The sequence below is a fragment of the Maylandia zebra genome, linkage group LG3 (assembly GCF_041146795.1).
Source record: "Maylandia zebra isolate NMK-2024a linkage group LG3, Mzebra_GT3a, whole genome shotgun sequence".
In the NCBI taxonomy this organism is placed as follows: Eukaryota; Metazoa; Chordata; class Actinopteri; order Cichliformes; family Cichlidae; genus Maylandia; species Maylandia zebra.
The window spans coordinates 19,498,008-19,511,958 of NC_135169.1; the positions used below are offsets into that span (position 1 = coordinate 19,498,008).

The 13,951-nt window shown below is 37.6% G+C and overlaps 2 protein-coding genes across 2 annotated transcripts in view; both read right to left on the reverse strand.

Annotated features, from left to right (window-relative positions):
- Positions 1 to 12,555, reverse strand: part of LOC112432939 (uncharacterized) — a 112,951-nt gene extending 100,396 nt beyond the window's left edge. The window contains exon 1 of the mRNA XM_076880673.1: positions 12,535 to 12,555. The gene's annotated coding sequence lies outside the window, so the exon portion shown is untranslated. The remainder of the gene's footprint in view (positions 1 to 12,534) is intronic.
- The window catches only part of LOC106676523 (butyrophilin-like protein 2), a 95,224-nt gene that overhangs the window by 15,928 nt on the left and 65,345 nt on the right, over positions 1 to 13,951 (reverse strand). The window contains exons 3-6 of the mRNA XM_076882149.1: positions 10,771 to 10,897; positions 9,153 to 9,512; positions 8,968 to 9,045; positions 8,762 to 8,871 (exon numbers count right to left, since the gene is read on the reverse strand). Of these exons, the coding sequence (XP_076738264.1) occupies positions 8,762 to 8,871; positions 8,968 to 9,045; positions 9,153 to 9,512; positions 10,771 to 10,828 (606 nt within the window). The 5' untranslated portion in view covers positions 10,829 to 10,897. The remainder of the gene's footprint in view (positions 1 to 8,761; positions 8,872 to 8,967; positions 9,046 to 9,152; positions 9,513 to 10,770; positions 10,898 to 13,951) is intronic.

Genomic DNA, 13,951 nt, shown 5'->3' on the forward strand with positions numbered 1-13,951 from the left:
TCTGACTGAAGAAAGTTTTCTGGAAAGCTGCAGTCCGATCAGTCCCTGACTGCTTCGCTCTGAATGAATGACCTGTGAGGCTCACTCGCTCTTTATATAAAACAGACTCCGCCTACTGCATTCAGGGTGGGGTTAGATGCTTATGAAGTCCCCCTAAATAAGTAAGGGAAAATCTCAATGTGACGCTTGCGTGCCTGTCATGCTTTCCTTTTGTTTTTTTCGTTTCAAATATCTTTTATTAGAAGCAAGTATCACAGTTGTTACAAGTTAATAGAACATATGCCCCCCCCCCCTTCCCTAAACAAAACAAGGCAAAACAACATTGCCATTCATGGTATATCTTGTTTTTTCAAGGTGAAGTGCAGGAACCTTTTTGCCTTTCCAAAGCTGCAGGATCAGTTTCTTTGCAATGATCAGTGCATATGACATAAGACTTTTTTGAACATGTTGTAAAGCTTTGTGTTTCTTTAAAGATCCCAAAGGTAATTACTGTTGGATTTAGATCAATCTTGACTTTAAGAATATTAGACAGAAAGGTAAAGATGTTACACTCAAAACTCTGAAGCCTTGGACGAAGTGCAAAACTATGTAACAGATTTCCATAATGTGTCATACATTTTTCACAGAAGGGAGAGCAGTCTGGATACATTTTGTGAATTCCTTCCCTTGAGTAATGTAACCTGTGTACAATTTTATACTGAATTAGGTAATGACGGGAATTGATAAAAAGCGTATTTTTGTTGCATAAGACCTCCTGCCTGTCGTGCACCACCTAAATTACTTTGTATTTGAATTATTTCTGTAGAAACTCCAAGTCTCAGCTTCATGTAACTAAATCTGCTCTGTCTTACTTTCTGTTCAGTACTGAAGACTCAGACATTATAATGTGTCTGACTGATGACAAATAAAAACAAGCTAAGCTGTCAGGTGAAGTAGGTGACTCTGAACTTTCATAATGGAGAAACATGAAATGCATTAATGACACAACACAAACGTGCTGTGTCATTAATGACTCAGACTGAGAACTGAGTCTTTCTACTGAGAACTAGTCTAGTCTGTGCTTGACTGGAAGCAGATGACATTCAATAGGGATAAACACTCACTTTCACTTCCTCTTCCAGGACACGCATTTAGCACAGAATGGGCGTAGCTCTGCTGAGAACTAATGTCACTGCAGGCGGCCTGGACAATCCTGGATTATTATAGTGAAATCAACTTCAGTGTTTTTATTGTAGCACCTCGACTGGTTTACCTATATCTTCTCTCTGACATTTGCCCTGTATACAACAATAAATTAAAATAATTAAAATAAATAAAAGTAGCACTTAACCAATAAAAATGAAAGATTTTTAAGCAATAAAAACTAAGTTGAAATAAGAAAATCTGCTCTGGATGTGAATTGAAACTAAAAGGAAATAAAAAAAACAATTCAGAAAAAAATGAGTTTTTTTGTAACTTTGCCCTAAGGCAGAGCCAACAGTGTTGCCTCTGCTGGACCGCAAATCCTGCTTAAGACAACACGTGTAATCAGTTTGTCTAAAATAAAGACGTGCTTCATCTCTTATCAGTTCAGCAGCTTTTTCTAACCAAAAGCTTCATAACTTCTTTAATCATGTCTGCAAATCTAATCACAGGGATGCAGGGCTCCTTCAAACAATAGCCACACATCATACTGATGTTTATTTAGTTTATTTCTCTCTCTCATCTTCTTCAGAGACTGTGGAAACAGAAGAAAAAACTTCTGTTCAGACCCAAATTGCCATGGTTGTCCTCTCAGCTAAACTATGATCATGTGACCATTAGAAACTCTACCTTAGACAAACTTTACAGCACTTTACACTTGTAACAAAACCCTTATTTTGCCACATATTTTAGACAAGTTTTAATTAATTATACCTTTTTTTATTATCTTATCCAATAAATCTTAACATTTTCCAACAAATAAATGAGCTAATTTAAACATGAATCTATCACAGAAACATAAAAAAACAAACACCTTTATTTAACTGTCTCAGGGACAGTCACACTGTCCATTTACTGTAATCAACAGTAGACCGTCAGAGGTTGAGGATTAGTACATATATATTGTTATGTTAACTCAGCTCTGTAGAGTATCTTGCAGCATCTTAGACCAGTTCTAACAATGCACAGAATGATGGTTAGATTAGAGTTGAGTTTTTACACAACAGTGTCTCTGCTCCTCTCGATCAGCTGTAAGGCCAACAAAGAGACTTCAGAGACGCCTTCATAGCCACGGGATGTTGCAGACAGCAGCTCCAGTGTTGAGTTGCAGTTTAACAAGTAGAAAGAAGCAGGACAGCTCACCTTTGTAGGGAATACTGAAGTCAACAATCAGGCGAGTGTTTGATACAGTATGAATATTTCTGGATTTTATTATTGTTATTTAATCCTTATTTTATTATTTTATCTCCTAATACTCTGGTTCATTTTTCGAGAAAAACAAAAAACCAAACATACTATCACATGACATCATGTCCTGTTTTACATGAAAACATAACACCTTCATGATGATTTAAATATATTTTTTATATCAAATGTGAAAATGTGAAAAAAAACATTCAGTTATAATTTATATAGAGAGAGATTTTAAACTCTATCCTCACTGCTGTATCATAACAAATCCTTACAACTACCATAATGATCAGTATTAACTAAGCATTAATAGTTAAAACACAAAACAAAAATGGCTGCTCAGGTGGATCTTATGAGCTCAGCTTTCATTTCAGTCTTACTGCCCACTCGAAGTGTTTCTAACCACAAATCAGATTTTTTTTTTTTTTTTTTTATTATTTTTATTTTATTTATTTCAGCCTGTAAACATCCACAGCAAACATCCACTCCCACTGAGATCTGCTACATGATAAATGTGAGAGAAACTAAACACTGGTGACATTTTAACGGTGTCCCTCCTGCAGATGGAGCTCAACATCAACTAATAACACAGATGTTACTGTAAACATTTATCAGCTCAGTTTGGAAACACAGAGACTCTGAAACAGTTTCAGGATTGTGCTGCTGGAGAAACAAAGCAAAACTCTTCACTGTGGACATGAAAAATGGAAACTACTGTTTATGGTTTGATCAGTATTTTCACTTCCACTTATGTGAACTGAGGGAGTTCACTGTTTCCTCTTACATGCATGATTGCTGAGGTCTTTAGTTAAAGGAAGTTAAAGTGTCTCTACTCTCACGGGAAACTTGCTATGCTTTTTTAAACTAAAGAAATAAATCCTTTATAAATTACATGTGAACATTAAAAAAGTCACACTGGAAATATTCAACAAATGAAACTGAATCAATACTTAAAACCTACTCATCAGTTAATTATAGTTATTTAACAAATAACCTTTAACAAAACCCAAGCTGAGAATAAAATTCCACAGAGAAACAGAGTGAAACCAGTCCATGATGACTGCTCAGATGATGGACGAGAACGAGCCCACAGTCTGAAGCCTGAAGTCAGTACACGTCTCCTCTTCACAATCAGCCTGCAGACAGTTAATCACTCCATGAAATCTCAACACACAGATGTAAACCTCAAATTTCTAGAAATATTTTGTTAAACAGAATTAAGTTGCTCCTAAAAGTGCAGAACTTGCCTGAGAAACATCAGGCAACAGTTTTCAGCTCCTTTTAGCTCCGTTTAAGTGATTCGCTGACAGCTGTCGTCACTGACACATCAAACAGCAAAGAAGAAATGTTCACAGTGAATTTAATTAATTTACCAACATGTGATTAAATCTAGTTGATCAGCTGAGATAGTCTATAATCTACACAGCTGCTAATGTGACTGAGAGTGATTCTAAATAAAAGCTGTTTACCTTGAAAGCAGAAGAGCGAGTTTAAGGACACGACACAGATCAGTACAAGAACATAATGACTGTAGGACGGAGCTTTGGCTCTGGTACCAACCTGCAGTTTGTTGTTGAACTGCTCCACCCACATTACTGCAACTGAGATTTTGGTGGTTTGAATGTGAGACTGAGTGGAGTCTACATTTCTTCAGTCCTGAGAAATTTGATAGTTTTACTTTAGTTTTCACTGCTTGGTAAGTTATCAGTTAAAGAGTTATGCTTGTTAGTTTGTGTTGATAAAAACTGATTCTTGGTGTGAATGTCTGAATATAAAACATATTGATCTTAGACTTTGAATGATTCATCTTTTATAATGTTTTTTATTATTATTGTCTCTGAAAACCAGAACATGTTTGATTCAATTTAAAAAGTGTGTCAGTCTGCTGAGTCAGTGAAGCAGAAGTGGATTTTCTGACAAACATCATCCTCAAAAAACTGTAGTTAGACTGCAGTAATAATCTCCTCCTGCCTGCAGTGATGGTCAATGTTAGGCTGTCATCATGTCTGAATTTTAGGAAAATTCACTTATTTAAACCATATAAGCAAAAACCCAAAAACTGAAAAAACACAGAACAGAAACAGCACTGAGACTCAAGTCAGAGTTACACTTCCTGATGAGAAGTGACATTAAGCTGGTCACTGATGTCAGTGTAGCTGCAAACACATTTACATGAAGGTGTAGCTGGCAGCATCTGACCAATCACAGACAAGAACATTAAAGTTGACAGCAGCGAGACAAAGAACATAAAACTGTAAAACTATAACAATATAAAGAGTTTACAAACACAACACAGACTGACAGTAACAGTGAGAGGAAAAGCTCTGCACAGTCAGCAGGTTAGTAGTAAACATGCTGTATGACTGTGTGAGGGTCAGTGAGACTGGAAAGAGTTTGTGTTCATCAGGAATGAAAACGTTACAGCAGCACATGTTTCATCTTGTTGATGTAGATGATCGAGGCCGCTGCTTTCTGTGTCATTTACTGAAACAATTTTAAAGTTAAATGTCATCACTCTTTATCTCTCTGCAGGACCTTCTTGCTTTGATGCACTTACTAACCACTGAGTCACTAGTATTATTAAATCTATTCCCCTTTTGTTTTTTTTGACACAGCAAATATGATTGCATTGGAGAAAAGCTGTATTTGACATAAAACAAAAGCTTTGGTGGAGGAAACTCCTCACAGGTGTTTTACTGCTGGTGAAAAATGCTGGACGTTTATGTCCTGTGCAAATTATAATTAAAGATAATATAGATAATAAATAAACAAAACTGCACAAAAACCTGCCAGTAGGCACACAGGTCAGTTATACTTGAGACAGATGTGGTTCAGTGTAAAATAAAAATTTTGACAGCTGTTTAAAATACGAAATAAGTGAACCAATGAACTGATTGTACATGCACAATTCCGAGCTGTGGATTACCAGATGAGAAGGTCCAGAAAGATCACCAACTCATACATGCAGCTCATCTTCACACACTCAAACCAAGAGTGCATAAATAAGCACTGCGCACAGATGGTCCCACCACCAAGGCACACAGTTGCCTCCACTTTTGGCCTTCAGCTTCTGAATAAAAGAAACACAAGTTGTTAAAGTAATTAAACTCCAAAACAAATGCATCCTCTGTGGTTAACTGTACTGCAGAAACACACTGGTAATCTGCAGCTAGAAAAAGGGCCTCCTTCAGTCTTCAGTGGTGTCACACAAAAGAGAATCTACAAATCAAAACATTCAGAAAGCAAATGAACAAACAAAAAAAAAATTCCTTCAGTTTAGAGCAGACAGCTTCACTGAATCTAACTTAATAATTCAATACATTAACAGGCTTCCATATATTGCATGTAAGGCTCAACCGCTATTCTAAAACTTCCAACTTCCAGTGAGAAGGCCAAACAAAGCAAAAAGCACAAAGAAAAAGGCAAAAGTAAAATGAACACAAGGCAAAGAGGAATATTCTGTAAACGTAGCCCAGAGAAGCAGCGGCGGCCTCGCTATAAAGTTATCAGCTGCTCGCTCAGCCCCGACTTCCTGCAATGTATCATACAATTAGCATTTATAGCAAAAATACAATAATGGATGTAAGGCTAAGATCGTAAAAAAACAAAGTTACATGCTGAACAAACAGCGTCACCAAATTTGCAAACACACTTGTTTACTACCAAGTAAAATAATAAAGGTACGGCACAAAATAAAAATATGTCAGGAGTCGATGGAAGGCTTCAGGGAAATAATCTGGAAATGATCTTTACAAAACATGAGTGGCACCAATCAACAAAAGTGTAGCCAATTCAGGCTGAGGCAGCAGCTACATGTAGGCAAGTCCTACCTGTGACAGCTGGGACGTCAGGTGACCGAAGAGCTGGATGCGCACGGCAACAGGTGAGTGAGTCAGGGATGCTCAGATATCTAATGTGATTGGCTACTAACAGTGACAGTGGCTAATAATGTAATATGGAAATACAGTACTCATTGTGCGACATGAATATAAAATAAGACTGTAACAGAAGTAATGCTAATATCTCAACAAGTCAGAGTTACACTCTGATCAAACTGTGATGCCCAAGTCTAGAAAAAAGCAGCAAATAGGTTTCTGCAGCTCCAGCTGTAAACAAACCTAATACAGATCCATCCTGTATTATCCTGAAGCTGTGGAGCCGAGTGAATTCTGCATCGTTAAGAAGATTTGTTTTAATGTTTATGAATGCAAACTCAAGACTGTCAAAATCAAATCTCTGTCACTGATCTCCAAACTTTAGATCCTGAAGACTCGACTCTAAAAAAGAGAGAAGAGTCATTTTCTCTGTATTTTTTTTTTTAATTAGTTTGTCTGGTGATTTATTTTCCTCATGAGCAACAGATAAAAGGAGCATTTGATACAACATGACCTTCAGTTGGTAACGATGGTCCCATTAGAGTAAAGAACATGAGGACAGGCCTGCTTAACTTGTGATTGACAGGGGACTGCTGTATCTGTTGATGGTGATGGACAAAACGCTCATTCAAAACACTTTAAAAGGAAGTTGATCACTGTAGCTCAGGGGTGTCGAACTCCAGGCCTCGAGGGCTGTAGCTACTTTTAAAGTCTGTTTGTCGCCCCCTACAGGCCTGCAGGACATTAACAATAACTCCCACTGACTGCAGCAGTCAAAGAGGCTGCAGAGACGTGTTTGTACGTAGGAAGCGTAGACTCACACTCATGTGTGGAACAAATCAGTGACAACGTTTACTGCTTTAAAACAGAAATCAGAAGGTGGCCTCTAGTGTCCAGCTCTGGTATTGCACTGAAAAGATGAGTCAGAATTAAGGTGAACATCAACATTTCATCTCCAGTAAAACAAGTGAAGCTTTTATCATCTCTCATTTCATTTTATAATTTCTTACATCTTCTATCTTACATTCGGTAGTAAAAGACATCTCTGCTTAATTACAGTGACACATAATGAACATGGAGCATTAAAGTTCCTGTTTGTCTGTTCAGCAACACAGTGAAGACACTGTAAATGTAAAACTTTAAGACTTAAAAATGGACCAAAGATTTAATAAAAATTAACAAATAAAACCGTTGGACACTTTTACACTCGCAACTCTCAGCACTAAACTGAAAACATGATCACAAATCAGACTAAACTTTACAGACTGAACATCAAGTCCTGACCAGCAGGAAGTTTAACATTAAACTTAATGAATTATTTGTAGCTTTAAAAATCCAGAGATGTAAATCACATTGTTTTGGATGTTTATAAAGTGCAGCAGATGATTAACGAAGGGTGTTTAAAGTAATCAGCTTATAGCTCAGGTTCTCTCAGACAGTAAAGATGAAAGAAAACAAAAAACAATCAGAGCTCATCAGCTGTGGTAACAAAGTCTGCTTTCATGCAGTGAGGTCAGTAAAACAAAGGAGTTCTCCTTATGAGCTCCATAAATTCTCTTTCTATTACTTTAAAACTTGTTGGTGCTTTTCCAGTCTTCTGTGTCACCAACACAATTTTCAGGTGACTCCCCCCGAACTTTCCACATGAACTGTGCTGGAAATATCCACTGTCATCTGTAATGAATGCAAATGGAATGGAAAAGACTGCTTGTTTGGGAATGATCTATGTCAGCCCAGCACAGTGATGATCAGGGAGGATTTTAACCCTTTAATTAGTCCCTCAGAGACACTTTGAGGTCTCACTGAAAGGTTTAAGTTCACCTTTAACAAACAAACAAACAAACAAACAAACAAACAAACAAACAAACAAACAAACAAACAAACAAACAAACAAACAAACAAACAAACAAACAAACAAACAACCAGTAAGTAAATTCATTAAACATGCTGACAGTGAGGCAGAGGAGTGTTTCTTCTCCAGGCTGAACTTCACAGTTTTGTACTGAAGGAGGAAATCCATCAGTTTCACTGCTGTTTCCAAGCAGATCCTCCAGAGTCTGACAGCAGCAACTCTGACTGAAGACGTCTGTAAGGAATATTTCCTGTTTAGATCCTCTGATCTTCCACTCTGGGTTTTCTTGTACGTCACTTTGTTTGTGTGAAAATGAGCTCAATAAATAAGCTGGATGAAGCTCGAGTCTTCAGCTGGGGTCAAAGTTCAAGTCAATCTCACATCCTTTTGTAGGAGTGACCTTATGATGATCTCAGTGCTGCTGGGCCCGAGTGTCTCCCTGTGGTTGATGGTTTGAATCCAACATAAATGTGAAGATTCAGGAAAGATAAATTGCTCTCAGCTCCATTAACACCAACGCTCCTTTGAGTACAGCAGCTACACTGATAGTGGTTGTTTTTGTGTCTCGTCATCCTCTGGATGCTTCTGCTGAAAGAAGTAGAATAATGAGTCAGTCTGATGGTGCAAGAAGCAACAACATGTTTGTTTGTTTGTTTCTTACTTTAAGTTTCTGCAAGATGTGGAGAGAGAAATATGCAGCAAAACCAGCGAGAGCCAAAACTAATGGTACGGTGATGACAACAATCACCACAGGGACCCAAGATCGACCTGCTGTTGATGAATAAAGAAATAAACATAGTCACCACAAATGGACCAAAAAACACTCAAGCAGGAATGATGCAGAGAAAAGTTGGAGCATTTTCTCACCATTTGTTGGAGTCTTTTTCTGAGGAGCTGGATTTTGCAGTGACGTCTCTGTTCTTGAGGTTTTAGCAAAATCTGTATCTGGAAAAAAGAAAAACAACCAAAACAAACAAATAAAAATCTATGAAATTAGCAGTTTTTGTTTTTTTATACAAGGTGATCACATGTGTATAAATGAATTGTCTTACCAGAGACGGTGACTCTGCAGCTGTTGTAGCCGCGGCCATAACCTGTGTCCACCTCACACAGGTACAGACCCGAGTCCTCAGTCCTGAGTCTGGACAGCTGGAGTCTGATTCGTCCTTCTCTGAGGGCGTCTTTGTCACTCTGGACTCGTCCGGAAAACTCTTCATCCTGAACCTCTGAGAACTCGACACCATAATAAAGATAATACAGAGTTGAGGGTTTCTGATCAGTTATCAGTCTACAGCGGATCTTCAGTGCTGAGATGGACGTGTCTGGTTTGGTGGTGAACGTCCACTCCAGTGTGATGTTGTGGTTCTCCTCTGCCTGATAAGAGCTCTGTGTCACATCCACTACAAATGATCCTGTTGAGGAGACAGAGGAGCAGACACACTCACAACTTTATACAACATCAGAACTGTGAAGCACAACAAACAGTCTTTCTGACAGCCTCCCACACGATAGTTTTTCATGTTCTTCCACCACAGTATAATTCCACATTTTACTCTCGTTTTGACTAATCTCTGATTATTCGAGACCTTGTATGTGATTAGAAGGATTTTCAATTCAAGTCTGGATTTAAAACAGGAGCCAATAAAGAGAAATCAGCATGGGAGAAACATGGTCTCACTTTCTAGTCCTTGTTTTTCAGATGGTACAGCATGGTGGATCAAAATGTGATGTTACTTTTCTTTGTTCATAATTCATCAGTTCGACAAGATCTCCATGAAATACAGCTGAACTCCATGACATAGCCTCCACCCTCCTACAGATGGCTGCAGATACTCATTACTGAGCTCCTCAAACACACTGATCTGAACCAAAGCTGAGACCATTTCTGATGAACTGGCCAGATGAATCTGTCAGATCCTGTGTCAGACCTTTGTTTTGTTTTGATTTTTCCTATTTCTTAAGGACGTGACTTTCAGATACTGTTCATCTGCTGTAGATAGTTTAAGCACACACTGGCCTCCGTGCTGAGATAGCCCCAGTTTTCAGCTGATAGCTATTTGGAAATGATCTGGGAATGATCAACCAAAGAAATGGGAACAAACAATTTGTAACAAAGTGTCGAAAGAAACATTTTGAAATCGGTTCTTTGGTAAGTTGTCTGCTTTGTGCTAACACCGCACTGATTTAACCTTTAAGTTCGGTGACTAACTCAGCTTCAACCTGGTCCAGTTAAACTGTGAGCACGACATTGTCATATTAAAAGCTTTTCAACATTCACATCAAACATTCACTCCCACTGAGGTTTGATAAATATGAAAACAAATTATATTGAAGACTGACATTAAGATAACATTTTACTTCTTGAGATAAAAACATGATAAAACATATATTCAGCAATTCAGTATTTTACAACTGGACTTGCACGTTAAGCAGAGAGAAATGTGAAATTGTCTTTGTTTGCTGATTTCTGCTTCTTCTGAAACTGCAGCGTTTTAACGTGATGGTCTTGGCAGACCTGCTATTATTGGACACCTCCATTTCTAAATCATAAATAAAAATATATAACATGCAAAGAATGGCTCAAGGCCTGCAGGTGACTTTAGCATTAGTTAAATATTGTTGGCTAAAATGGTCTAAAAGTAGAGTCTGTAATAGAAACACATTATTTACCTTTAACTGAACTCAGGTAGATGATCAGAGTCCACAGTGAGGCCACGAGGAAAGGCATGAAATCCACACTGACATCTTATTCACAGTCTGTGGGGCTCCAGAGCTTCTTCCTCATTACACACAGAGACTGAAGACACAATGAATTCTGTTAAATCTCAACACAGACGGGCCAATCATGTCTTCAGAAGACATTACACTTTCTTTATAAAATGATATTTGGCCTTTATTAAAAATAAAACTACAGGCGTTAAACGTCACAGGAGAAATGCTGCTCATGGTGAGTGCAAACCTTTTACAGTCATTTCCCCCATAACCCTGTAACAGGACAGTTATTTAAAGACAGCTGGGCATTAATGGGAATCTTCTGTGGAAATGAGACAACCAACAGAGAACCTTTCACACCAAATCTTTTACCTTCAGCTTTTTAATAAGACAGACAGACAGAGATACGTGTGTGTTGATAGCCGATGTCTCTCTTGGTTCTATTACACTTGCAGTCATTCTTTGACCCTGTTGCAGATCTGGACCTGGTGTCAACAAATCACTTTGTGCTATTTTTGACGTTCACCCTGTTGGTTTGTTTCTGAAATGTTCACAGTATCACTTCCTGCTTTTTTTTTCATGTAGCGATGGACTGATATAGATTCTGAATATTCGGCCTTGGCAATAAAATAGTATTTACTGTTACTGTTAGTGCATATATTTGTTTTTTGTTTGAAATAAAAATTCTACTAGTATTTGTAGTATGTTATATGAAAATATTTGAGGAAGCTTGTTTGCCACCTTTTTGTGCACACACACTGATGATCATGTAGTCCCAGCTCCCACTGCTTCAACTAATAATATATCATTTTGTGGAAATACTATCAGTGTTTTTAAGACCAAATTATTAGAGAATCTGTTAATACAGTCAGGGAAAAATATTTGAGCCCATGGTGATTTTGTAAGTTGTAAGTAACTTTTTTGAAATGACTTTTTCTGAATTGTTTTCTTTTTTTGTTGCTGTTCTGTCTCTCACTGTTCAAATAAACCTACCACTGAAATCATAATCATTTCTGTGTTAGTGGCCGATCTTCCAAAATCAGCAGGGGTTTAAATAATTTGTTCCCTACTGTAAAAATCTATAGCATCAGTAGATACTGTAGAAATCTGAGTAGTTTCATGTAAAAAACACAGTAAAACTGTTAAATAAATTACAGTGAGGTTGCTGTAAGTTTTACAGTAACGCGCTGACGAATCCTGCTGCAAGGTTTTTACTAGAGTTTAGGGTTTTTTCTTACAGTGCTCAACACTGTAAGAAATGACACAGGTGCTGATACCTGTTAACAATGATGTTGTCATTATTCTCACACACTTCAATGAGGATTGCAGCCACAACTACAGGATACACTTCATATTATCGGCACTCAGCGTGGATGCCCACTCGTGCCATGCTGTCAGTGTGTCAGTCTAACCAGGTTAAGAGGCAACACACTTGCAGATGAATTTATTCTAATTAGATTTCAGCTGAAAAGTTTCGGTTTTGTTTACAAGTTTTTGTATTTAATGCTCATTAAAATGTTTTTACATTTAGTATTTTGATGATGTATCCAGATCAGAGATCCGGGCACAGTCCTCCAACCAGGTAAGATGCTATTAAAAGGTAAAGGTTTCGATAATAGTGCATTTATTTGGTATCCGATCGATGTCAGATTTTTACGGCATTTAAGAGTCAAAGTTTTAGCCTTAAGCTGAGCTTAGAGTTGAAGTAAAAGGTCGGTTTACCTTGAACAGGTGTGATTAAGACGAAGGCAGATCACAGGATTAAAGTCACGAGTAGAAAAGTGCAAGAAGACTCCTTACAGAGCGAGCTGTACCCGCACATAGTAACAGGTGCAGAGACTGACAGAGCGACTCGGTCTCTTTTCTTCGAAGCGATTGCTGAGCGGCTCTCAGATGGCTCTTTTATACACGTCACAACGCGCCATGCAACGTGCGTAATACTCTTCAGAAAAACTGTTTGGAAATACTTGTAACCGCAAAAATACCTGCTCTCTTCTTAATTTTAAATCATTTTCTTCTTGTTGGTCCAGTTTATGAAGTCCCACAGCTCCAGTTTGAGGCTGTGGGCTCAACATCTAGAAATTCGCTTTGATATCTTTGTAAATGTTTATAATTTTGTTCATTGTTAATGAACATTACACAACAAAATCAAAGTGGTCTCTATGCGCCTTGATCTAATAGTTTACACTATTAGATCTAACACTGAAGGTAGAAAACAATCAGCGGCAAAGCTTGGAAGGTATAAAATTGCGAGAATAAAATACACAATTTTGACAATAAAGTGGCAAATTTATGGCAAATAAATACTTGTGATTTTTAGCTTAGTATCGCCACATTATCATAAAGATCCGGTGTTTATAAAGATGCGTTGAATTGGATCTGTTCAGAAAACAATCAACTGATTTGGATGACGTGATAACCTTTGCACCAAGAACTATACAACGGAAAGATACCAGGACGTGGTAAGTTATATCTATGTGAATGATTGACGTGAATGTTGAAATCCTGTTAATATAAGAATGTTAAAATGAGCACCTGAAGATGACGTTGTCATAGTTATTTTTAGAGGATTTTGTTCTATTTTTAGCTTAGAGTTCATTATACTAACAAGTCGCATCAACGCTGGGCCAAAGTTCAGCACGTGGTTAAAGTTTGTAATCCAGCCAGGGTGTAAATATCACTCAGCAGCCAGTCGTAGAGCTGAAGCAGGAAGCATCAACACATAAATCTACTCTATCCCGCTTAAATCACAAGACCACCTCTGACTGAAAAGCTGTAGATTTTTCTTGTTTGCACAAATTAATTCAGATTCACACTAATTCTGTTCACAGCTCCAACAAAATGAGGAAGAGGAGGGAGAAAAACAATTAGATTGAATTACAATTGGATGGAAGTCAGGATCAGAATCAGAATCACAAAGACTTTATTTATCCCCAAGGGGCAATTAACATACAACAGAGCAGCATGGCGTTGAAGATAAGGACATGACATAAACAGGCAATAAGAGTGAGATAATAAATACACAGAATATACAGTATATACACAAATTACACAGTTTTACAATTAAAGTGACTGAAAGGTGAATAAACAACTGTAAGTGAGTAAAGTGTCTGCAGTATAAAAAGACTGTAGTTTATGT